This window comes from Eubalaena glacialis, chromosome 10, assembly GCF_028564815.1.
Source record: "Eubalaena glacialis isolate mEubGla1 chromosome 10, mEubGla1.1.hap2.+ XY, whole genome shotgun sequence".
NCBI lineage: Eukaryota > Metazoa > Chordata > Mammalia > Artiodactyla > Balaenidae > Eubalaena > Eubalaena glacialis.
The window spans coordinates 90,568,130-90,595,598 of record NC_083725.1 but is presented as its reverse complement, the minus strand read 5'-3'; the positions used below and the strand labels follow the sequence as shown (position 1 = coordinate 90,595,598).

The window sequence follows — 27,469 nt, the reverse complement described above, 5'->3', positions numbered from 1 at the left end:
AATAAACCAAAGCTGATTTGAAAAGATGTCACTATACATGCATGCCATTTTATTGCTGTTATAATGTCTATTTGTTAATTTATGTTCATATTAAGTCATTTTCAATAAATATATATTGAAAAAACCTATTCTATTCCAGGTATTGTTTTAGCATTAGTAATATAGTAGGGAACAAAAAGGACAAACAAGTAATCACCAAATCTAATATCAGATAGAGATAAGTGCTATAAAGAAAATAAAGCAAGGCAAGGAGATAAGGTTTGGGGCCAGGAGAACATCATGGTGGAAATGATGCTTTGGGAAGTACTCTAGAAAGAGCTGAAATTTTTCATAGAAACCTGAATTAAATAAGGGAAGGAGAAATGTGAATGTCTGAGAGATGTATTTGAGGCAGAGGAATCTGAAATGAAAAGGTTGGGCTTCTTCCCCATTCTCTGGGACTGAGAATGAAACTAGCTATTTTGCTCTGTTTTGTTTTGTTTTTTTTTCTCATTTAAATTTAGGGTGGAAAGCCTGTTATATCTTTCATTAAAATTAAAGAGCCATCCATATGTGGCCATGAACTGGAAAGAGACCTAGTGAAAGGAGAAAAGGGTATGTATAGCCTGCTGCAACTCAAGTATGAGTCAGGCAATCCATTATATTGTTGTGACTATAGCCAAGAGATACATGTTCTCTATGAAGTTCATGTCACTCCATGGTCCATATATAATACAGATTCAGACTATTGTCAACATCAGCATTCTAAGAATAATCTACATATAGGAAGGGATTTAAGGATACAAAAAGAGTAATTTCATCAAATTATAGAATATATAATGTCTTCTAAGAAGATGATGCTGTTGACACTGTCAGGAGGAAATGACTTTATTTAGATTTTCTGTCCAAGAGTGATGATGGTTTTGCTTTGATCCATCTACATTCTCTTTCCTGGTTCCTCCTATGATCAAGGGTAAATGAACTGAGTTTTGCTGTGGCCAAGAGCTGGCTGAGATTCAAGGTGCAAGCTTTTGGCAGGGAACAGATCTTTTTTTGACACTAACTGGCTTCTACAGGGATGGGGCTTGTGACTTGGCTTCTTCAAAGCAGTTCTCCAGCCCTCTGAGCTAACTGGCAGGGGATGGTAAACATTTTATAGCCCTGAAGTGTCTTAGGCACAGTATGGGATGTATAGCCTAAAAGTCTATGCTCACACATAATGATAAATCCCAGGAACAGAGTTTGCCAGTTCCAATCATAAAACATTCTCTTAATAGTTATAGCATAAGTCTGGAAAAATCCTAGAAATGTCATTTGATTTACCTTTCTACCTCCTTATAGAAATGAGTCATGCCAGGAAGACTGCTGCTGATTGTCTATGACTCTAAGCTTTCACTTATCCTTCTCAAATCCAAATCTCCAATAAAACACAGCAGAAATAAATGCAAGCATGATCCATTGGCCTGTGTAGAAAGCATTTTTAAAAAGCCCACTTGTGGGGCCTTAGTGAGATTAGGGTGTACTTACATGCACCTCTTATTAGTGACATATTCTTAGGTTGTTCTAAGAAAGGAAACAACTCAAGCAGATTATCAGGAGCTGTCATGAAACAGAGGTGCAGGACCAGATTGTTCCAAAGCTGAAGAAGCAGGCTCAGTATAGCATCTAAATCTGATGGTGTAGACTTGCTTGGAATTGTACTGGGGCAGGTAATTGTCACTGTACAAATAATACTGCTTTTGCCAAAGATGTTATTAAACAAGCCTAAGTATTTTCACTGAGCTATTCATGTCATTCTCAACATTTAATTAGAACTTTCCCTATTTTTCCTCATCTATTCAAGAGTTTTGTCAAAAGCTTCTGTACATTAAAATCATGATGTTAAGGTAGCACTATATTTCATGGAATTGGTTTGAATGCTAATTTACTAGATTCACCCTAATCTAGATGGCCAGTCATAGATACCATGGTATTTCATGATATTGATAGTGTTTTGTGACAAATTTGAATCCTTCAGTATTTATGGAATGCTGAAATTTTCTTTTCACTAGATTTTTTCTTTATACCCTAGGTGATAGATTTTATACTCTTTTGGTTAGTGGCTCACACTTGGAAAATCATGCTGAATTTATTTGTAATCTTTTTCTTTTTTGAAGTACTATTTATATAAAAAGATGTTCTAAACCTGCAACCTCGATTTATTTTCCCCAGCAGCTACAAACTCTAATGTTGACTTGCTGCAAACTCTTATTGTCAGATATAAGAAAGAATGCCTTTTTTTGAGCATCATTACTTATCCCATTGTATCGAAAACATAATGTTCATATCTTATTTTTATTTTTTAAATTTTAACATGGAAAATGTTCTCTTAGCTAAAATAAACCAAAAAATTTTATAGTTAACCATCTAAAGGAATACCATATTGCTTATTATTTCTAACTATAGTTGTGATGCTTCCACATGTGACTTGCTAGATGCAGTCACTCATCAGACATCCAGGTGTTTATTTTTCCATTATCATTTATTAGACACATACAACGAGCCAGGAACTGAGGATGCAGGAGTGAATAGAATAGACATGGTGCTTGCACTTCATGGAACTTACAGTCTATGCGGAAGACATAGTAGTGTGATTTATCTTCCAAAGCTAACGTACAAGGTGTTATGAGAGTAAAGAAGTGACAGTCATGTGGAGACCTGAAGATTGAGTAGGATTTACTTAGAAGGGTAAAGGGCATTGCAGGCAGAAAAAATAGCTTGTGAGAAGGCCCAGTGGAGGGAAAGAATATGGTCTATCAGAGGATGTGAGAGATGGTCAACCGGGCTGGAGCAAGGAAGATTTGCTCAATGGCTATTCTTGGCTTCCCTTCAAATTTCTGCTTCCCTATAGTCCTGTAAAATCTTACAAAAAAGAATCTCATTACAGCAGGGAACTGACAGCTCCATAAAACATAAAGATATGAAGTAAACAAGGAGGATTCTGGAATGTTGGTGGTGACAAAGTTTTTAATCTCTCTGAATTCTCTCTGCAAGACATCTTGAGTACAAACCCCAAAACTCAGTGACAATATCTAATCAAAATTAGGTGACAAGATATTTCCATGAACCCCCAAAATGAGTGAGTATAGAGATGGGCCTTCCAAAGCAACTGTGTAGGAGGAAGCAGAGGGAAGCAACTAGATATCTGATGGACCTGAAAAATTCCCAAATTACTGACAGATATTCACTGGAAAGTGCAGTAGGGCAATTTGAGAATGGTAATTAAATCTGGGAGGGGATTTTCACATTCCACTATAGCTGAATACAAGAGGTCTATGGTAAGGAGTTGGAATAGTTTGGGCACCATGAACTCTAAAAACTTACCAAATTCCCTTCCATGATAAAGCTTCCTTCTGAGAAAAAGATCCTACATTGAGCATTACAGGGACAAAATAAAAAGGTCTAGATGAAAGTAAAGGAGAAGGACTGGGAGGTCTTAGAACGTTATCATCCATAATTTTGAAATATAGCTTAAAACCATAACTTATAAAAGGTTTCTGAATCACATCTCCCTTTAATAGTTAAGAAAACACATTTTATATAAAGATAAGCAACATACAAATGATTAAGGTTTAGTCTCATAGTTAATTTATAAAAGGGAGAAAATAAATAGTGAAATAGCACACCTACAGAAAATACATGATAGAAGGATATGCCTCTAAAAGATGAAAAATATATTTTTTCTGTTTCTAACTTCTATTTTCTATTTATAGCTACTTCTAATGAATCCAGAAGACTTTGGTACAATATATGAAAGAATAACTTGCATAAGAAGCAGAAATTCAAAAATGGGATGATATACTCAGAAAAGAAAAAAAAATTAAAAATCATTAGAAAATGAAGACTAAATTAGAAGAAATACAAGATCAAATAAGCATAACAAATAATGCCTTTGGATGACTAGAGGATGAAAGGGAGGAAAATTTAAATGTCAAAAAAAAAAGAGAAAGAGATAGGGGACCTTCAAGATGGCCTGAGGAGTAAGATGTGATCACCTTCCTCTCCAAAAATACATCAAAAATACATCTACACGTGGAACAGCTCCTACAGAACACCTACTGAACACTGGCAGAAGACCTCAGACTTCCCAAAAGGCAAGAAACTCCCCACGTACCTGGGTGGGACAAAAGAAAAAAAGAAAAAACAGAGACAAAAGAATAGGGACAGGACCTACACCTCTGGGAGGGAGCTATGAAGGAGGAAAAGTTTCCACACACTAGGAAGCCCCTTCACTGGCAGAGACAGCGGGTGGGTGGGAGGGAAGCTTCAGAGCCATGGAAGAGAGCACAGCAACAGGGGTACAGAGGGCAAAGCGGAGAGATTCCTGCACAGAGGATCGGTGCCAACCAGCACTCACCAGCCCGAGAGGCTTGTCTGCTCACCCGCCAGGGTGGGTGGGGGCTTGGAGCTGAGGCTCGGGCTTCGGAGGTCAGATCCCAGGGAGAGGACTGGGGTTGGCTGTGTGAACACAGCCTGAAGGGGGCTCGTGCGCCACAGCTAGCTGGGAGGGAGTCCGAGAAAACATCTTGAACTGCCTATGAGTCAAGAGACTATTGTTTTGGGGTGTGGGAGGAGAGGGCATTCCTTCCCCGAGTGCCCACAGAAGGCAGAGCACTGCCTAAACGAGCTCCAGGGATGGGCGCGAGCTGCGGCTATCAGCACGGACACCAGAGATGGGCATGAAATGCTAAGGTTGCTGCTGCAGCCACCAAGAATCCTGTGTGCAAGCACAGGTCACTATTCACACCTCCCCGCCTGGGAGCCTGTGCAGCCCGCCACTGTGCAGTTGTCCAGGGACAACTTCCCCAGGAGAACACACAGCACGCCTCAGGCTATTGCAACATCATGCTGGCCTCTGCTGCCACAGACTTGCCCTGCATTCTGTACCCCTCCCTTCCCCTGGCCTGAGTAAGCCACAGCCCCCATATCAGCTGCTCCTTTAACCCCTCCTGTCTGGGCGAAGAACAGATGCCAGAGGCGACCTACATGCAGAGGCAGGGCCAAATCCAAAGCTGAACTCCCAGAGCTGTGCAGACAAAGAAGAGAGAGGGAAATTTCTCCATACAGCCTCAGAAGCAGTGGATTAAATCTCTACAATAAACTTGAGGTACCCTGCATCTGTGGAATACCTGAATAGACAACGAATCATCCCAAAATTGAGGCGGTGGACTTTGGGAGCAACTGTACACTTGGGGTTTGCTTTCTGCATCTAATTTGTTTCTGGTTTTATGTATATCTTAGTTTAGTATTTAGAGCTTATTATCATTGGTAGATTTATTTATTGATTTGGTTGCTCTCTTCCTTTTTTATATATATATATGTACATATTTTTCCTTTTTCTCTTTTTGTGATTGTGTATCCGTATGCTTCTTTGTGTGATTTTGTCTGTATAGGTTTGCTTTTACCATTTGTCCTAAGGTTATGTCTGTCCATTTCTTTTAGTATAGTTTTTAGCGCTTGTTATCATTGGTGGATTTGTTTATTGGTTTGGTTGCTCTCTTCTTTTTTTTAAATTACATTTTTATTTTTAAAATTTTAATTATATATTTTTTAATTTTTAATTTTAATAACTTTATTTATTATTTTTTCTTTCTTTTTTTCCCTCCCTTTTGTTCTGAGCCCTGTGGCTGAGAGGGTCTTGGTGCTCCAGCCGGGTGTCAGGCCTGAGCCTCTGAGGTGGGAGAGCAAAGTCCATGACATTGGACCACCAGAGACCTCCCAGCCCCGTGTAATATCAATTGGCAAGAGCTCTCCCAGAGATCTCTGTCTCAACGCTAAGACCCAGCTCCAATCAACGACCAGCAAGCTACAGTGCTGGACACCCCATGCCAAACAACTAGCAAGACAGGAACACAACCCCGCCCATTAGCAGAGAGGCTGCCTAAAATCATAGTAAGTTCACAGACACCACAAAACACACCACCGGGCGCGGTCCTGCCCACAAGAAAGACAAGATCCAGCCTCATCCACCAGAACACAGGCACTAGTCCCCTCTACCAGGAAGCCTACACAACCCACTGAACAAACCTTACCCACTGAGGGCAGACACCAAAAACAATGGGAACTATGAACTTGCAACCTGCAAAAAGTAGACCCCAAACACAGTAAGTTAAGCAAAATGAGAAGACAGAGAAACACACAGCAGATGAAGGAGCAAGGTAAAAAGCCACCAGACCAAACAAATGAAGAGGAAATAGGCAGTCTACCTGAAAAGAAAGACTATTACAAGAGACAAAGAAGGACACTACATAATGATCAAGGGATCAATCCAAGAAGAAGATATAACAATTGTAAATATTTATGCACCCAACATAGGAGCACCTCACTACATAAGGCAAATGTTAACAGCCATAAAAGGGGAAATCTACAGTAACACAATAAGAGTAGGGGACTTTAACACCCCACTTTCACCAATGGACAGATCATTCAAAATGAAAATAAATAAGGAAACACAAGCTTTAAATGACACATTAAACAAGATGCACTTAATTGATATTTATAAGACATTCCATCCCAAAATAACAGAATACACTTTCCTCTCAAGTGCTCATGGGACATTCTCCAGGATAGATCATATCTTGGGTCACAAATCAAGCCTTGGTAAACTTAACAAAATTGAAATCATATCAAGTGTCTTTTCCGACCACAACGCTATAAGACTAGATATCAATTACAGGAAAAAATACACACATGGAAGCTAAACAATACGCTACTAAATAACCAAGAGATCACTGAAGAAATCAAAGAGGAAATCAAGAAATACCTAGAAACAAAAATAAACAAATGGGACTTAATGAAACTTCAAAGCTTTTGCACAGCAAAGGAAACCATAAACAAGACAAAAAGACAACCTTCAGAATGGGAGAAAATATTTGCAAACGAATCAACGGACAAAGAATTAATCTCCAAAATATATAAACAGCTCATTCAGCTCCATATTAAAGAAACAAACAACCCAATCCAAAAATGGGCAGAAGACCTAAATAGACATTTCTCCAGAGAAGACATACAGACGGCCACGAAGCACATGAAAAGCTGCTCAACATCACTAATTATTAGAGAAATGCAAATCAAAACTACAATGAGGTATCACCTCACACCAGTTAGAATGGGCATCATCAGAAAATCTACAAACAACAAATGCTGGAGAGGGTGTGGAGAAAAGGGAACCCTCTTGCACTGTTGGTGGGAATGTAAATTGATACAGCCACTGTGGAGAACAATATGGAGGTTCCTTAAAAAACTAAAAATAGAATTACCATATGACCCAGCAATCCCACTACTGGGCATATACCCAGAGAAAACCGTAATTCAAAAAGACACATGCACCCCAATGTTCATTGCAGCACTATTTACAATAGCCAGGTCATGGAAGCAACCTAAATGCCCATCAACAGACGAATGGATAAAGAAGATGTGGTACATATATACAATGGAGTATTACTCAGCCATAAAAAGGAACGAAATTGAGTCATTTGTTGAGACGTGGATGGATCTAGAGACTGTCATACAGAGTGAAGTAAGTCAGAAAGAGAAAAACAAATATCGTATATTAACGCATGTATGTGGAACCTAGAAAAATGGTACAGATGAACCGGTTGCAGGGCAGAAGTTGAGACACAGATGTAGAGAACAAACGTATGGACACCAAGGGGGGAAACTGTGGTGGGGTGGGGATGGTGGTGTGCTGAATTGGGCGATTGGTATTGACATGTATACAGTGATGTGTATAAAATTGATGACTGATAAAAAAAAAAAAAGAAAGAAATACCTAGAAACAAATGACAATGAAAACACGATGACACAAAACCAATGGGATGCTGCAAAAGCAGTCTAAGAGGGAAGTTTAAAGCAATAAAATCTTACCTCAAGAAAGAAGAAACACCTCAAATAAACAACCTAAACTTACACCTAAATCAATTAGAGAAAGAAGAACAGAAAAAATCCAAAGTAGCAAAAGGAAAGAAATCATAAAGATCAGATCAGAAATAAATGAAAAAGAAATGAAGGAAACCATACTAAAGATCAATAAAACTAAAAGCTACTTCTTTGAGAAGATAAATGAAATTGATAAACCATTAGCCAGACTTATCAACAAAAAAAGGGAGAAGACTCAGATCAATAGAATTAGGTTTGAAAAAGGTGAAATAACAACTGACACTGCAGAAATACAAAGAATCATGAGAGATTACTAAAAGCAATGATATGCCAATAAAATGGACAGCCTGGAAGAAATGGACAAATTCTCAGAAAAACACAAGCTTCTGAGACTGAACCCAGAAGAAATAGAAAATATAAACAGATGAATCACAAGCAGTGAAATTGAAAGTGTGATTAAAAATCTTCCAACAAACAAAAGTCCAGGACCAGAGGCTGCACAGGCGAATTCTATCAAACATTTAGAGAAGAGCTAACACCTATCCTTCTCAAACTCTTCCAAAATATAGCAGAGGGAGGAACACTCCAAAACTCATTCTACGAGGCCACCATCACCCTGATACCAAAACCAGACAAAGATGTCACAAAAAAAGAAAGCTACAGACCAATATCACTGATGAACATAGATGCTAAAATCCTCAACAAAATACTAGCAAAGAGAATCCAACAGCCCATTAAAAGGATCTTACAGCATGATCAAGTGGGGGTATATCCTAGGAATGCAAGAATTCTTCAATATACACAAAGCAATCAATGTGATAAACCATATTAACAAATTGAAGGATAAAAAACATATGATCATCTCAATAGATGCAGAAAAAGTTTTGACAAAATTCAACACTCATTTATGATAAAAACCCTCCAGAAAGTAGGCATGAGGGAACTTACCTCAACATAATAAAGACCATATATGACAAACCCACAGCCAACATCATTCTTAATGGTGAAAAACTGAAAACATTTCAACTAAGACCAGGAACAAGACAAGGTTGCTCACTCTCACCATTATTATTCAATATAGGTTTGGAAGTTTTAGCCACAGCAATCAGAGAAGAAAAAGAAATAAAAGGAATCCAAATTGGAAAAGAACAAGTAAAACTGTCACTGTTTGCAGATGACATAATACTATACATAGAGAATTCTAAAAATGCTACCAGAAAACTACTAGAGCTACTCAATGAATTTGATAAAGTAGCAGGATACAAAATTAATGCACAGAACTCTCTTGCATTCCTAAACACTAATGATGAAAATTCTGAAAGAGAAATTAAGGAAACACTCCTATTTACCATTGCAACAAAAAGAATAAAATACCTAGGAATAAACCTACCTAAGGAGGTAAAAGACCTGTACTCTGAAAACTATAAGACACTGATGAAAGAAATCAAAGACAACACAAACAGATGGAGAGATATACCATGTTCTTGGATTGGAAGAATCAACAATGTGAAAATGACTATACTACTCAAAGCAATCTACAGAGTCAATGCAATCCCTATCAAACTACCAATAACATTTTTCACAGAACTAGAACAAAAAATTTTACAGTTTGTATGGAAACACAAAAGACCCTGAATAGCCAAAGCAACTTTGAGAAAGAAAAATGGAGCTGGAGGAATCAGGCTCCCAGACTTTAGACTATACTACAAAGCTACAGTAATCAAGACAGTACAGTACTGGCACAAAAACAGAAGTATAGATCAATGGAACAGGATAGAAAGCCCAGAGATAAACCCACACACATATGGTCACCTTATCTTAGATAAGGGAGGCAAGAGTATACAATGGAGAAAAGACAGCCTCTTCAATAAGTGGTGCAGGAAAAACTGGACAGCTACATGTAAAAGAATGAAATTAGAACACTCTTTAATACCATACACAAAAATAAACTCAAAATTTATTAAAGACCTAAACGTAAGGCCAGACACTATCAAACTCTTAGAGGAAAACATAGGCAGAACACTCTATGACATAAATCACAAGATCCTTTTTGACCCACCTCCTAGAGTAATGGAAATAAAAGCAAAAATAAAGAAATGGGACCTAATGAAACTTAAAAGCTTTTGCACAGCAAAGGAAACCATAAACAAGATGAAAAGACAACCTTTAGAATGGGAGAAAATATTTGCAAATGAAGCAACTGACAAAGGATTAATCTCTAAAATATACAAGCAGCTCATGCAGCTCAATATCAAACAAACAAACAACCCAATCCTAAAATGGGCAGAAGACCTAAATAAACATTTCTCTCAAGAAGATATACAGATTGCCAACAAACACATGAAAGGATGCTCAACACCATTAATCATTAGAGAAATGCAAATTAAAACTACAATGAGGTATCACCTCACACCAGTCAGAATAGCCATCCTCAAAATGTCTACAAACAATCAATGCTGGAGAGGGTATGGAAAAAAGGGAACCCTGCTGCACTGTTGGTGGGAATGTAAACTGATACAGCCACTATGCAGAACAGTATGGAGGTTCCTTAAAAAAACTAAAAATAGAACTACCATACGACCCAGCAATCCCATTACTGAGCATATACCCTGAGAAAACCATAATTCAAAAAGAGTCATGTACCGCAATGTTCATTGCAGCACTATTTACAGTAGCCAGGACATGGAAACAACCTTCGTGTCCATCGACAGATGAATGGATAAAGAAGATGTGGCACATATATACAATGGAATATTACTCAGCCATAAAAAGGAACGAAATTGAGTTATTTGTAGTGAGGTGGATGGACCTAGAGTCTGTCATACAGAGTGAAGTAAGTCAGAAAGAGAAAAATAAATACTGTATGCTAACACATATATATGGAATCTAAAAAAAAAAAATGGTTCTGAAGAACCTAGGGGCAGGACAGGACTAAAGACGCAGACGTAGAGAATGGCCTTGAGGACACAGGGAGGGGGAAGGGTAAGCTAGGACAAAGTGAGAGTGACATGGACATATATACACTATGAAATGTGAAATAGATAGTGGGGAGAAGCAGCATAGCAGAGGGAGATTAGCTCTGTGCTTTGTGACCACCTAGAGGGGTGGGATAGGGAGGGTGGGAGGGAGATGCAAGTGGGAGGGGATATGGGGGTATAGTATACATATAGCTGATTCACTTTGTTATACAGCAGAAACTAACACACCATTTTAAAGCAATTATACTCCAATAATGATGTTAAAAAAAAGAAAGCAAGATCCCTATCAAATTACCCATGACATTTTTCACAGAAGTAGAATAAATTATCCTAAAATTTATATGGAACTATAAAAGACCCAGAATTGCCAAAGCAATCCTAAGGAAAAATAACAAAGCAGGAGGCAAAACCCTCCCACATTCAGACAATACTACAAAGCTACAGTAATCAAAACAATGTGGTATTGGCACAGAAACATACATATGGATCAATGGAACAGAACAGAGAGCCCCGAAATAAACCCACACTCCTACGGTCAATTAATCTTCAACAAAGGAGGGAAGAATATAAAATGGGAGAAAGACAGTCTCTTCGGCAAGTGGTGATGGGAAAGTTGGACAGGAGCATGTAAATCAACGAAGTTACAATACACCCTCACACCATACACAAAAATAAACTTAAAATGGCATAAGATATGACACCATAAAACTCCTAGAAGAGATCATAGGCAAAATATTCTCTGACATAAATCATATCAATGTTTTCTTAGGTCAGTCTTCCAAGGCAATAGAAATAAAAACAAAAATAAACAAATGGGACCTAACCAAACTTACAAGCTTTTGCACAGCAAAGGAAACCATAAACGAAACAAAAAGACAACCTACGGAATGGGAAATAATATTTGCAAATCATGTGACCGACAAGGGCTTAATTTCCAAAATATACAAATAGCTCATACAATTCAACAACAAAAAAGCAAACAACCCAATCAGAAAATGGGCAGAGGCCTAAATAGACATTTCTCCAAAGGAGACATACAGATGGCCAAGAGGCACATGAAAAGCTGCTGAACACCACTAATTATTAGAGAAATGCAAATCAAAACTACAATGAGGTATCACCTCACGCCAGTCAGAATGGGCATCATCAGAAAATCTACAAACAACAAATGCTGGAGAGGGTGTGGAGAAAAGGGAACCCTCCTACACTGTTGGTGGGAATGTACACTGGTGCAGCCACTATGGAAAACAGTATGGAGGTTTCTTAGAAAACTAAAAATAGAATTACCATATGATCCAGCAATCCCACTCCTGGGCATATATCTGGACCAAACTATAATTCCAAAAGATACATGCCCCCCTATGTTCATGTTGGCACTGTTCACAATAGCCAAGAGATGGAAACAACGTTAATGTCCACTGACAGATGAATGGATAAAGAAGATGTGGTACATATATACAATGGAATACTACTCAGCCATAAAAAAATAACAAAATAATGCCATTTGCAGCAACATGTATGCAACTAGAGATTATCATACTAAGTGAAGTAAGCCAGAAAGAGAAAGACAAATACCATATGATATCACTTATATGTGGATTCTGAAATATGGCAGAAATGAACTTATATATGAAACAGAAACAGACTCACAGACATAGAGAACAGACTTGTATACTTACCTGGCAGGGAAGATACCATGATCACAAGAACAGACTTGTGGCTGCCAAGGGGGAGGGGGTTGGAGGAAGGATGGATTGGAAGTTTGGGGTAAGGAGATGCAAACTATTACATATAGAATGGATTAACAATGAGGTCCTACTGTATAGGACAGGGAACTATATTCAATATCCTGGGATAACCTATAATGGAAAAGAATATAAAAAAGTATATGTGTGTATTACTGAGTCACTTTGCTGTATAGCAGAAATTAACACAACATTCTAAATCAATTATACTTCAATTAAAAATTTTTTTAAAAAAAGGTAAGAAGGATTTGAGAGAAAGTAACAAGAGGATAGGCAAAGATGATTTAACATATACATAATAGGTGTCCTCAAGAGAAGAAACTCAAAGTAAAGAACAGAACAAATACTAAAATCTACAACTCAAAAAAATTCTTGAAATTTAAAAAATGAGATTCGAAACTGCACACTGAAAGATACTCCCTGAAAAAGTTATCCCAGAGCAACCAACATGAAGAAATAGTCTATAAAATTACTGGTCTTCAAAGAAAATAAATCTAGGTAAAAATATCAAATTATTTATAAGGAAAAGAAAATTAGATTACCAATAAAACCATACTGACATCTTAGAGATGCTGTGAGCCAAGAATTTGATATTTAGCCAAGCTGATTTTCAAGTATAAAGGTCTTAAGTTGCTTTCAACATGCAAGAATTCATGGAGTATTGTTCCCATGAGTTCTTCCTGAGGAATTTACAAGAGAATGGGCTTCAGGCAACGGAAGTGAATAGAAATACATTGACATAGCACTGGTGCTGATTAATAAATTTATGTTTACAAATAGAACTGATTGTACGTAAGGAAAAAAGATATCAGAAAACTAAAAAGTTGGGAAACCAAACTGTAGTGCTAAGGAAGTCACACTTGGGTGCTAATACTTTAAACTAGAAAAAAATGTAAGTGAATATGATAGTGAATACCTTAAAATTCAGGGGCGCTATTACATGTGGGGAGAAAAGAGAGGTTTGTGATTGGTTAGGATTTGTGGATGGGTTGTAGAGTGGCTGGCAATGTTCCATTTCTTGACCTGGATGGTATTTAAGGGTGTTTGCCTTAGTAATTCATTAAGCTATACATTTGTTTTATGTGATTTTTCTGTATCTATATTCTACCATGAGAAGTATTTTTTGAAAATTTATTTTTAAAGGTTAATAATACTCCCAACAATAAAAATGAAGACAGGTAATGATAGAAAGATGGCAGCTGCCTCTAAAAACATAAAGAAAAACGTTACAGCAATTTGCTCCAAAGTTCAAAAGGCCTTCATTAGGAAAAACTTAGAATGTAGTACATTGCAAAAAAAGAAAAAAAACAAACTATGAGATTTCCACATTAAGCATATTTAATAGTTTTTTGGGGTGTGAAAGGAAAACTGTGTTTAATTTATTTCATCAGAACAAGAATTGGATGCTAGTTTAGATTATTATTGTGAAACATTAAAATATAAACTTTAGAAGCAAGAAAAACTACAATCCTGGAGCCTGTGGAACAAAAACCACATTCACAGAAAGATAGACAAGATGAAAAGGCAGAGGGCTATGTACCAGATGAAGGAACAAGATAAAACCCCAGAAAAACAACTAAATGAAGTGGAGATAGGCAACCTTCCAGAAAAATAATTCAGAATAATGATAGTGAAGATGATCCAGGACCTCAGAAAAAGAATGGAGGCAAAGATCAAGACGATGCAAGAAATGTTGAAGAAAGACCTAGAAGAATTAAAGAACAAACAAACAGAGATGAACAATACAATCTGAAATGAAAACTACACTAGAAGGAATCAATACCAGAATAACTGAGGCAGAAGAACGGATAAGTGACCTGGAAGACAGAATGGTGGAATTCACTGCTGTGGAACAGAATAAAGAAAAAAGAATGAAAAGAAATGAAGACAGCCTAAGAGACTTCTGGGACAATATTAAATGCAGCAACATTCGCATTATAGGGGTGCCAGAAGGAGAAGAGAGAGAAAAAGAAACAGAGAAAATATTTGAAGAGATTATAGTCGAAAACTTCCCTCACATGGGAAAGGAAATAGCCACCCAAGTCCAGGAAGTGCAGAGAGTCCCATACAGGATAAACCCAAGGAGAAACACACCAAGACACATAGTAATCAAATTGGCAAAAATTAAAGACAAAGAAAAATTATTAAAAGCAGCAAGGGAAAAATGACAAATAACATACAAGGGAACTCCCATAAGGTTAACAGCTGATTTCTCAGCAGAAACTCTACAAGCCAGAAGGGACTGGCATGATATAATTAAAGTGATGAAAGGGAAGAACCTACAACCAAGATTACTCTACCCGGCAAGGATCTCATTCAGATTCAATGGAGAAACAAAAGCTTTACAGACAAGCAAAAGCTAAGAGAATTCAGCACCACCAAACCAGCTTTACAACAAATGCTAAAGGAACTTCTCTAAGTGGGAAACACAAGAGAAGAAAGGACCTACAAAAACAAGCCCAAAACAATTAAGAAAATGGTAATAGGAACATACATATCGATAATTACCCCAAACATGAATGGATTAAATGCTCCAACCAAAAGACACAGGCTTGCTGAATGGATACAAAAACAAGACCCATATATATGCTGTCTACAACAGACCCACTTCAGACCTAGGAACACATTCAGTCTGAAAGTGAGGGGATGGAAAAATATATTCCATGCAAATGGAAATCAAAAGAAAGCTGGAGTAGCTATACTCATATCAGATAGAATAGACTTTAAAATAAAGAATGTTAGAACAGACAAGGAAGGACTCTACATAATGATCAAGGGTTCAATCCAAGAAGAAGATATAACAATTATAAATATATATGCACCCAACATAGGAGCACCTCAATACATAAGGCAACTGCTAACAGCTATAAAAGAGGAAATCAACAGTAACACAATAATAGTGGGGGACTTTAACACCTTACTTACACCAATGGACAGATCATCCAAAATGAAAATAAATAAGGGAACAGAAGCTTTAAATGACACAATAGACCAGATAGATTTAATTGATATCTATAGGACATTCCATCCAAAAACAGCAGATTACACTTTCTTCTCAAGTGCGCACAGATTATTCTCCAGGATAGATCACATCTTGGGTCACAAATCAAGCCTCAGTAAATTTAAGAAAATTGAAATCATATCAAGCATCTTTTCTGACCACAACACTATGAGATTAGAAATGAATTACAGGGCAAAAAACGTAAAAAACACAAACACATGGAGGCTAAACAATACGTTACTAAATAACCAAGAGATCACTGAAGAAATCAAAGAGGAAATCAAAAAATACCTAGAGACAAATGACAATGAAAACACGACGATCCAAAACCTATGGGATGAAGCAAAAGCAGTTCTAAGAGGGAAGTTTATAGCTATACAAGCTTACATCAAGAAACAGGAAAAATCTCAAGTAAACAATCTAACCTTACACTTAAAGGAACTAGAAGAAGAAGAACAACCAAAACCCAAAGTTAGTAGAAGGAAAGAAATCATAAAGATCAGAGCACAAATAAATGAAATAGAAACAAAGAAAACAATAGCAAAGATCAATAAAACTAAAAGCTAGTTCTTTGAGAAGATAAACAAAATTGATAAACCATTAGCCAGACTCATCAAGAAAAAGAGGGAGAGGACTCAAATCAACAAAATTAGAAATGAAAAAGGAGAAGTTACAACAGACACCACAGAAATACAAAGCATCCTAAGAGACTACTAAAAGAAACTCTATGCCAATGAAATGGACAACCTGGAGGAAATGGACAAATTCTTAGAAAGGTATAACCTTCCAAGACTGAAGTAGGAAGAAATAGAAAATATGAACAGACCAATCACAAGTAATGAAATTGAAACTGTGATTAAAAATTTTCCAACAAACAAAAGTCCAGGACCAGATGGCTTCACAGGTGAATTCTATCAAACATTTAGAGAAGAGCTAACACCCATCCTTCTCAAACTCTTCCAAAAAATTGTGGAGGAAGGAAAACTCCCAAACTCATTCTAAGAGGCCACCATCACCCTGATACCAAAACCAGACAAAGATATTACAAAAAAAAGAAAATTACAGACCAATATCACTGATGAATATAGATGCAAAAATCCTCAAGAAAATACTAGCAAACAGAATCCAACAACACATTAAAAGGGTCATACACCATGACGAAGTGGGATTTATCCCAGGGATGCAAGAATTCTTCAATATACGCAAATCAATCAATGTGATAAACCATATTAACAAATTGAAGAATAAAAACCATATGATCATCCCAGTAGATGCAGAAAAAGATTTTGACAGAATTCAACACCCATTTATGGTAAAAACTCTCCAGAAAGTGGGCATAGAGGGAACCTACCTCAACATAATAAAGGCCAGATACGACAAACCCACAGCAAACATCATCCTCAATGGTGAAAAACTGAAATCATTTCCTCTAAGATCAGGAACAAGACAAGGATGTCCACTCTTGCCACTATTATTCAACATAGTTTTGGAAGTCCTAGCCACAACAATCAGAGAAGAAAAAGAAATAAAAGGAATCCAAATTGGAAAAGAAAAAGTAAAACTGTCACTGTTTGCAGATGACATGATACTATACATAGAGAATCCTAAAGACGCCACCAGAAAACTGCTAGAGCTAATCAATGAATTTGGTAAAGTTGCAGGATACAAAATTAATGCACAGAAATCTCTTGCATTCCTATACACTAATGATGAAAAATCTGAAACAGAAATTAAGGAAACACTCCCACTTACCATTGCAACAAAAAGAATAAAATACCTGGGAATAAACCTACCTAGGGAGACAAAAGACCTGTATGCAGAAAAGTGTAAGACACTGATGAAAGAAATTAAAGATGATACCAACAGATGGAGAGATATACCATGTTCTTGGATTGGAAGAATCAATATTGTGAAAATGACTATACCACCCAAAGCAATCTATAGATTCAATGCAATCCTTATAAAATTACAAATGGAATTTTTTATGGAACTAGAACAAAAAATCTTAAAATTTGTATGGAGACACAAAAGACCCCAAATAGCCAAAGCAGTCTTGAGGGAAAAAAACGGAGCTGGAGGAATCAGACTCCCTGACTTCAGACTATGCTACAAAGCTACAGTACTCAAGACAATATGGTACTCACACAAAAATGGAAACATAGATCAATGGAACAAGATAGAAAGCCCAGACATAAACCCATGCACCTATGGTCAACTAATCTATGACAAAGGAGGCAAGGATATACAATGGGGAAAAGACAGTCTCTTCAATAAGTGGTGCTGGGAAAACTGGACAGCTACATGTAAAAGAATGAAATTAGAACACTCCCTAACACCAAACACAAAAATAAACTCAAAATGGATTAGAGACCTAAATGTAAGACCAGACACTACAAAACTCTTAGAGGAAAATATAGGAAGAACACTCTTTGACATAAATCATAGCAAAATCTTTTTTGATCCACCTCCTAGAGTAATGGAAATAAAAACAAAAATAAACAAATGGGACCTAATGAAACTTCAAAGTTTTTGCACAGCAAAGGAAACCATAAACAAGATGAAAAGATAACCCTCAGAATGGGAGAAAATATTTTCAAACGAATCAACGGACCAAGGATTAATCTCCAAAATATATAAACAGGTCATGCAGCTCAATATTAAAAAAACAAACAACCCAATCCAAAAATGGGCAGAAGACCTAAATAGACATTTCTCTAAAGAAGACATACAGATGGCCAAGAAGCACATGAAAAGCTGCTCAACATCACTAATTATTAGAGAAATGCAAATCAAAACTACAATGAGGTATCACCTCACACCAGTTAGAATGGGCATCATCAGAAAATCTACAAACAACAAATGCTGGAGAGGGTGTGGAGAAGAGGGAACCCTCTTGCACTGTTGGTGGGAATGTAAATTGATACAGCCACTATGGAGAACAGTATGGAGGTTCCTTAAAAAACTAAAAATAGAATTACCATATGACCCAGCAATCCCACTACTGGGCATATACCCAGAGAAAACCATAATTCAAAAGGACACATGCACCCCAATGTTCATTGCAGCACTATTTACAATAGCCAGGTCATGGAAGCAACCTAAATGCCCATCGACAGACGAATGGATAAAGAAGATGTGGTACATATATACAATGGAATATAAGTCAGCCATAAAAATGAACGAAATTGGGTCATTTGTAGAGACGTGGATGGATCTAGAGACTGTCATACAGAGTGAAGCAAGTCAGAAAGAGAAAAACAAATATCATATATTAATGTTTATATGTGGAACCTAGGAAAATGGTACAGAAGAACTGGTTTGCGGGGCAGAAATTGAGACACAGGTGTAGAGAACAAACGTATGGACAGCAAGGGGGAAAGTGGCGGGGTGGTGGTGGTGGTGGTGTGATATAGTGGGCGATTGGGATTGACATGTATACACTGATGTGTATAAAATTGATGACTAATAAGAACCTGCTGTATAAAAAAATAACTAAAATAAAATTTAAAAATTTTAAAAAAAAGAAAAAATATAAACTTTATCTTCTCTTGTGACAAGTTATCTGTTTGTCAACTGTCATTTTCCCTTTGCATAAACAGTTGGCTCTAATTTGAATTTAATAGAGGGGAAGGGAATGAATAGTCTGGTACTGTCATTATGGTTTAGTTTGAGAACTTTCCACATAATCCTGTCAAATTATTCCCTTGCATCTGGGCTAGCAGTATGAGTCGAAGCCACATTTGATAGTCAACAATTATTATGGCATTAGGGACTATGGGAAAACGTTAATATCAACAAACCACCATAGTGGCGCGCTGTAAAGGAAAGATTACAGACTGTTGAGTCAAGTAAACCTGAGTTTGCAGCTGATTCTTCTGCCTCAGTTTCCTTACTTTTAAAATGGGGATACTGATTCTTATCAGAATTGTCAAGATTCACGATCATGATGGTAAAGCATGGAGCTCAACACTTAGCACATAAAAAGTGCTTAACAGAAAATTATTTTCTCCCATCCCAATAACAGCAGCTGCCTGTCTTGGCTGCACAGAGTATAACCAAGGAGGTAATGGGGATCGGAGGGCTTGTGGAAAAGCAACTGCCTTAGTAGGGTAGCCTATAAATTTCCTCAAGTGATTTCTAGAGGAGCATCAGATACAGAAATTATTTTTCCTTTCATTCATGAGATGACCTCATACTCAAGTGGTTTTTTTGGCAGCTACTTTACCGTGAAACCTAATATTACAAAGGGAACTCCGGGGACTGGCTCTTGGCTGATAACATAAACTGGGATTCACAATGGCCGAAAGAACACAGCTTGTTACTCTGCTTGGGAAACCCTAATACTCAGAAGAATACACATTTTAAAGCTCCCCCCAACCCAATCCTCAAATACTGTGATCAGTACTAAATCTAAAACAACTCATTAAGAAATCTCAGTGTAGATTTTTCACAAAGTAGGATGAAATTACAACTCAATTCAGAACTCAGACAAGTTTTCTTTGTTTTCTTCCCAAGTCTGAATTGCTCCTCGGTTAGTTTTTATTTTATAGCCATTTTTATTCAAGAAGGGCTGTGTGGTTTTCTCAAGCAATTTCTTGGCTAGAAACTTCAGCAAAATCGGTAAACTTGTTTTTTCTTCCCCTCTTCAGTCCCCACACTTCACAAACGTTTTCTAGTAACATGTATATCAAGCAAGTAGCTGTTTCAAAGTCAGATTTGGAGGGAGTACTAATGGTAGGAGCAATTTCTAAGGAGCCAGATGCCAAAGAATAATCATATTTTTCACTCATACGTCCTCAATCTCTAATACAAGTTAATGTGTGAAGTGCTGCTGGGCTGGCTTACAGAAATGCTAGCAGAAATCCAGTGAATGCTGGAAAGGAGATATGTTTGTTCTCCCCAGAGGCTATTTCAATAATGTTAATTCTTAACTGGCTTGGCTGGTGCATTTGACAAACAGCCCAATAGAAACATTTGCTGTTTGACATTATTTTATTCATCTCATGAAGCCTGCATGCAAGGTACTCATGCAAATGCAAAACTCAGCAGTAATAGTAGCATTTTTAGATTTTTCCAGCAAATTTTCATCCAAAGGCCTCAAAGGGCATGATAGGTATTAAAACACTCCTTTAGAAAGAGAAACAAAGCCTCAGTAGAGGAGAAGCATAGAACTCTGGGAAACTAAAGAAAAGTTTAGACCAACTTCTCACCTACAAATAGCTGGTGGTGAAGCCATGATTAAGCTCTGCTTCCCTACTGGTCCCGTGGGCAGCTCTCTGGGCAGTAAGGCAATATAGATGCTCTGGGGCATTGGGTCCTCAATTCTTTCCTAAACTTTTTGGAAGGAAGTGTTTCAAAGTATTTATTTATTTTCCACAACAATTTGTGGCCTTATAAGTTTTATTCAGCATTTACATAGCTTTCATGCTGTCTCCACAAGATAAAATTTGACTACCACCAAGATTCATAAATTTCTTTGCTTCTACCCCTATTCCTCATTGTCTCTCATCATCTTTATTTTATTCCTGATGTTAGTGTTTCAGAAAAATATATTTTTTAATTTTCACCTGATTATTCTTCTTAGTCTAATCCTTGTTACATGTGTTACTGCATCTTGCTTGTGCTAGAAAATAAAATATTCTTAGAAAGAAGAAAGAAGAAGAAAGAACTGAACTTCTGGGCTCTGATCTGGAAAAGAGGAGTTTTGCTAGCTACGGTTGAAATTTTTATTTTTCTTCCTCTTGACTTTCTGATGAGTTGTTCATGAGGTTAACTTTCTAAGGACTGATAAATATCGACAATGCTAAGAAAGAATTTTTGATGTCTTGATCAAATGGAATTTCTCAATATCGTAGCATACATTCCCTTTCATTAATGTTTCCTGAGAGATAAGTGTGTGTGAGACACCAAGCTAGTACTGAGCAGGCCACCGTTTCTGCCTGCAAAGAGCTCAATATGACGGTGGCAATGGCAATGAGATACACATGCCTTATTTTCAAAGGTTATCCTGGCTAGTAGTCACAAGCAAGATAACTAGTTAATATACAATATTAGTGGTAAACACTAAAAATTATGATGCTGAACCCTCCTCCCCCACCCCATCTCTGTGTCACACACACACATGCACACACACACACACACACACAAGTATATATAAATAGTAATACCCTAACCTCACCAGTTAATTTAGTTGTCCAACTAATTAGAGAAGAAATTCTCAGGTTACGCTTTTGCCTTTTTAGGGAAGAGCATGTGAACTTCTCATTGTTGTCTTATAATTACAGTCTCAAATATGATGACTAGTAAATATTACTACAACCCAGCAAACTTAACAGTAGTGATATCTTACAACACAGTAGTTTATTTTCTTTCACACTGCATGCATTATCCCTAAAAGTGGAATCTTCCACAGGAAACAGAAATTGCCTAACTAGATATTAGGAATATATGGGAGATAAGGGAATTTCCACCTCTCTTTCTGGATGGGCGGTTCAGAATGCAAAACTAGCTCCTAGGATGAGTAGTAAAGTACTTATTTTGTTTTCTTGTAATGCCTGGGCATGGGGATGTGGCGCTGGTAGTGATCTCACAGAGCTGAGGCTGGGAGAGGGGTTCTCTCCCTTAAAACTTCAGAGGCTACCAGATCAAGGGAGGATGTAGCAGGGATGGTGGTTGGAACACAGGAGGAGAAAGATTAATAGGTCAAGCAACTAGGGCACAAAAGGCCAAAAAGCAGCCAAAATCAGAGGAGGACTTGGAACAGGTTGTTTGTAGACAGGATAAAGGTCAGGAGATGCAAAAGCGAGGGAGATGCATGCAAGAAAGAAGGTGTTAAGTAGGAAGGGAGGAAAGCAATCTGAGCAAAGTGAGAAAGGAACTATGGCTGTAGTCGTTCCCTACCAACTCTCTTTGGTGGATAAAATGGTTTGCATCTAAGTTGGGCTAGCTTGAGATGGGGAGGAGGAGCTGTATGGAATTATATAGTCATAATTAAATATGTATGTAGTAATGTCACACCTATTTATACAGTGGTAGCCTGTGTAAGTTTGAGGAGTCTGGCTTCATTCTCTCTAGTTTCCATATTGATAGTTGAATATCACCCCATCTTCACCATGCTTTCACCAGGCTGGGAGAGTATCACCCTTCAGCTATGTGTTACCTTTTAAGTACTGTTGGCATGTATTGACTATCTTGTTCCCTCATTTGTAATGCCAGAAGTCCAGGGGTACTTTACAGTTTGTTCCTTGGTTTTATGGAATATTTATTGTTCCAGATTATCTAGATGAAGTCAACTCAACTCTTTATAATCACCCACATACAGCAATCACCAAAGATAGTTTTCCATAAAGTAGAAACCCAGATCTAGTTCAGAACAAAATGCCTGGCATGGTGCCTTGCACGTGGTAAAGTATACAAGGAATGGTTGTTGCATGGATGAGTAAGACGACAATACCACCGACCAGGACATTCTCTTTCATTGACAGTGACTGTACTTTCTTTAAGACTTACTCTGTGGGATGCATTGTCGAATGCATTATTCTAACTTGCATTCAGTCATTGAAGATGGCAGTGGAGTGTAGTTTACAATGACTATTTCCCATTGGGTTAAATTATGTCATAAAGTTCAGATATTTTGTTCAATAAAGAAATGATCCAGAAAGCTGTTTTTATTCCTTTTGTGGGGGCGGGGTGTGGTCAGGGACATGGGATGAGGCTTTTGGCCGCACTCTGCAAAAACTACATTGTTCCAAGTCAAAGGTTTAAATCCTCCTGAAAAGGTCATCTTTTTACATACTGATCCACATGTATATGTATTTGACAAAATTGACAATGGGGGTTTCTTTACCAACTCTTATTCTTTTCTCCCAGGAAAGATTTCATCCTTAAGGCAGTAAGGTTACTGAGCATTTCACATGGCTGCATGAAAAAATATTGCTTAGATGATGCACTGTCAAAAAATAACAAGTATCTGAGAAAATACAGCTATGGAAAATGATGTAAACATTTATCCTCAAAGCTATTGCCATTTTGATTTAGTAGGTGAACATAATTTTATAATATGAAATGCTCTAATAATTATTGCATTCGTCAGCTGCTTTATAGTCTTTTAAAAACTAGGTGTGAATTTATTCATTATACATTTATTCCTTGCCTACCATATGCTAAAACTACAGAAAGTTCTGGAATCTACTGTTTTTGTTTATCCAACCAACAATCTAACAATGTAGATGGCAGCCAAAACCCCAAAATAGACATTATAATTCTCACTTTAGACCCACGCAGTTCAAATTCTCTAAACTAGTAACCCTATTCGAATGGAAAAGTACTAGGTTAGTTTCCCCAAGGCAAGCACGTGTGAAGTAGCACCAAGCTATTATTGTTTTTGGCAACTAAGCAAGAGCGGAAACCAGGCTCCTTGAAAAATCTACCTGGAAAGCAAAGTTTACCTTTAACATTTCCCACTTTCCTTTCTCTGTCCCTCTCCTATTTCTGGCATTATTATTATTGCCTTCATTATTTATTGCCTTCATTTATTCTTTCCGTTTACTCACTCACCAACCAGTTATTTTTCAAACAAGAGTAAGGCCAGTGGAGAAACAAAGATATGAAAGGGAGAGACCCTGTCTAAGGCAGCTACTGATTCTGTTCTAAATCATGTCCAGGCATTACCACAGTACAAAGAAGAACATGACAAGTGCCATTTAGTCTACATAATTGTGAGAGTTCAGAGGATGTAAAGAACCCAAGCTCCACACCACCTGTGACCTGCCTTCTCTTGAACTACCCTTCCTCTCAACCAGAGGCTTATGAGCTTTGCTGCAAATGAGTATCACCTGAAGAGTTTCTAAAATTCCTGATACCCAGGCCAAATCCAAGTCCTGTTAAAAAAAAAATTTTCTGGAGATGGGACCCAGATGTCAGTATTTTTTAAATTGGTTATTCTATTGTGCAGCCTAGGTTGAGAAACATTGTCCTAAATATCTCCCTTTTTTTAAAATCTCATGTTACCCTAACTTCAGTATAGAAAAGGCAAATAACTTCGGGGAAAATATTCACTTTTCTCATTCTGTTGACAAAACCCCCTGAAACAAGTAAGCAAACAAACAAAATCAAAGCTACAACAACAACAACAACAACAAAACTGTTCTCTTCGTTAAGTTCTTGAGGTAGGGAATTAGAAATTACCAAAAAATAAATAAATAAAAATTAAAAAAAGATCTTGGTAATCATTGGTGGAAGAAGCAGTAAGGTGGAAAGAAAGGCATTTTCTGGAGTGTGGTATAGTTTGAGAGATTTAGGGAAGAAATGTGATCAACTGCTGAAGGTGAAATTGTGTAGGTAAACTATGTGGTCAGATGCAAAGATCTTGGACAAAGGGAATGAAAGAGTAGTAGGAAATCTGATTTGTTTTGACAACGAACCTTTAGTATTCATTCCAATAAATTTCACAATATTAGATCAGTGGCCAAATTATTAAGCCTTTTTTAGGATTTGTAACAACAAAACAAAATAAAACACAAGTCATAAATCAGGACTAAGAATCTGACCCTTAATGTGATGGATGGGGGTGGAAGTTAGGGAACCATAACAAAGAGCCCCACATTTGGCCACTGTAACGATAAAAATGAAGTAAAACAACTTAGAAGATATTTGAAGTGCTCTGTTTACCTCCAGCGCCCTAAAGCATCTTTTCCGTGTTCTTCCTTCACACTATGATTGATAGTGAGGTAGATTAGAAAGCCCAGGGATGGGACAGACACAGATTCCAACTCTGGTTCCTTGTTTATTATCTGTGGAAACTTGGGTTTATACTTTAATTCTCTGGGCTTCAGCTTCCTCATTAGTGAACTCAGGGATAATATCTATTCTAGAAAGTTGTGAAAAATAAATAGAGAGCAAATAATACAGTTGGGGCTCTTAATAATTTCAAGACTCTTCCTCTTTCCTTTGTCTGTTGTTGCTGCTGTAATCTGTAAGGCAGCTTAAATTCTTACAGATGTAGGGGAGATAAAAATTTTGTATGACACAAACTCGCTAATGGTAAAAGTTTGTTCTTGGGATGGGAGTGGGGACTGGGTCATCCAAGCCTAAACATGATAGAGTCTTCTGCCATGAATAAACATACTCAAATCATTGGAGGCAAGTGACTGAATATTTTTGACCTTCTGTTTACCTACAGACGAGGTCTTGCTCTAGATTAGCAAACCTAGGGGCAAAGTCAAAGGCTAGCAGGGCTCTTGCAGGTCTGAGGTAGGAGTTGGGGGCAGAATTCGTGAAATTGGAGAGTGAGAGTATGCTCTCTTCAGGGCTCAGCCTTTTCTTACCTCCAGCAGGTTGCTGGCAAGGAGGGGTTTAAGCTCAGTTGTTGCTACATTTGATTTTTCAAGAAAAGTCAGCTCCATATTTAATGTAAAATCTCCTAGTTTTTAAGTGTTGATTCCATTTTTTTTCAACATCATGTGAGCCAAACAAAACACATCTGAATACTGCCCGCGTGCTACCAGTTTGCAAACTTTGCATTTTGCAGGTCCTTTTCACTTTTAGTGCCCTCTACTCTGAGCCCAAGAATAAGTGTCTCCATCGCAAATGACAGGCTCACCCTAAAGATTAGAAATACAGTCATACCCCCACTTCCAGGTAGTGTTTCCTGTTGCTAGTGTTTTCTTATCCATAATTAATGTTACCTCTCAGGCAATTCTTATGCAAACAGCCTCTTGTTCCAAAGTTAAAATCAATTGTATTTCCTGTTACTTGCTAAAGTGCGTAGACTTAATTTTCTGCATGTTAGCTTTATTTAAAACATCTGGTGGCTGGTTTCATTTCCCCAGGGCCCAACCTAATTTTGTGCCAACTCTTGGGAGGTAAAACTTTAATAAACATTCACAGTTGTAAAGCTGAATATTTTTAAAAAGCCTTAGAGAAACAGTCTTCTGTCCCACTTGGTATGGACTGAATTGTGTCCTTCCCAAATTCATATGATGAAACCCTAACCTTCAATGTGACTACATTCGGAGAAAGGGCCTTTAAGGAGGTGATTAGGGTTAAATGAAATCTTTGGTTTTTTTTCTTTTTTGACCAGGGATTGAACCCGGGCCCTTTCCAGTGAGAGCGTGGAGTCCTAACCACTGGACTGCCAGGGAATTCCAGATTAAATGAAATCTTAAGGGCGGGGCCCTAATCCAATAGGACTGGTGTCCTTATAAGAAGAGGAAGAGATACCAGGAGTGCAGGTACCCTGAGGAAAGGCCCTGTGAAGATACAGCGAGAAATTGGCCAACTGCAAGTGAAGAAGTGAGCGCTCACCAAGCACCAAACCTGCCAGCACCTTGATCTTGGACTTCTGGCCTTTAGAACTGTGAGGAAATAAACTTTTGTTGTTCAAGCCACCCAGTCTATGGTATTCTGTTGTGCGGCCCTAGCAAACTAATCCTCGACCTTTAACTATCCTGTCTTTGGCGTCTGACGTCATTCCAGTCATTCTCAGAGAAATCCCACTTTTAGATTCTCATCTGACTTCCTGTCAAGACATTGTGGAAATTTCTATATCATCAATCAAAAGAGTCCCCTGTCTGGTAAGTATATCAAACCCTATATATGATGGCAGAATACCAACTATTTGGTGACTCACCCATAAAATGTGAGATAAAGGAAACCAATCCTTTTCCCAAGTTTTAAAACTTCTCCTCGTTTGTTAGATGCTCCTGTGAGTCGCACTATGCCGACTTTCTTGAGCCTGGAGAGCCACCTGTATGCATGCTCATCATCTTTTAAAACATCTTCAAAATCCAGAGTAGGTAGCTGGAACTCTGAGCCCCAGTACTGACATTCTGTGAATTAAGAAAAAGAAG

At 37.6% G+C, this 27,469-nt stretch overlaps 1 protein-coding gene across 2 annotated transcripts in view; it reads right to left on the bottom strand.

Annotated features, from left to right (window-relative positions):
- BBOX1 (gamma-butyrobetaine hydroxylase 1) overlaps nucleotides 1-27,469 on the bottom strand; it is an 80,624-nt gene that overhangs the window by 27,216 nt on the left and 25,939 nt on the right. For both annotated transcript variants that reach the window (XM_061203174.1, XM_061203175.1), the window contains one exon: nucleotides 27,250-27,448. In XM_061203174.1, the coding sequence (XP_061059157.1) occupies nucleotides 27,250-27,448 (199 nt within the window). The remainder of the gene's footprint in view (nucleotides 1-27,249; nucleotides 27,449-27,469) is intronic.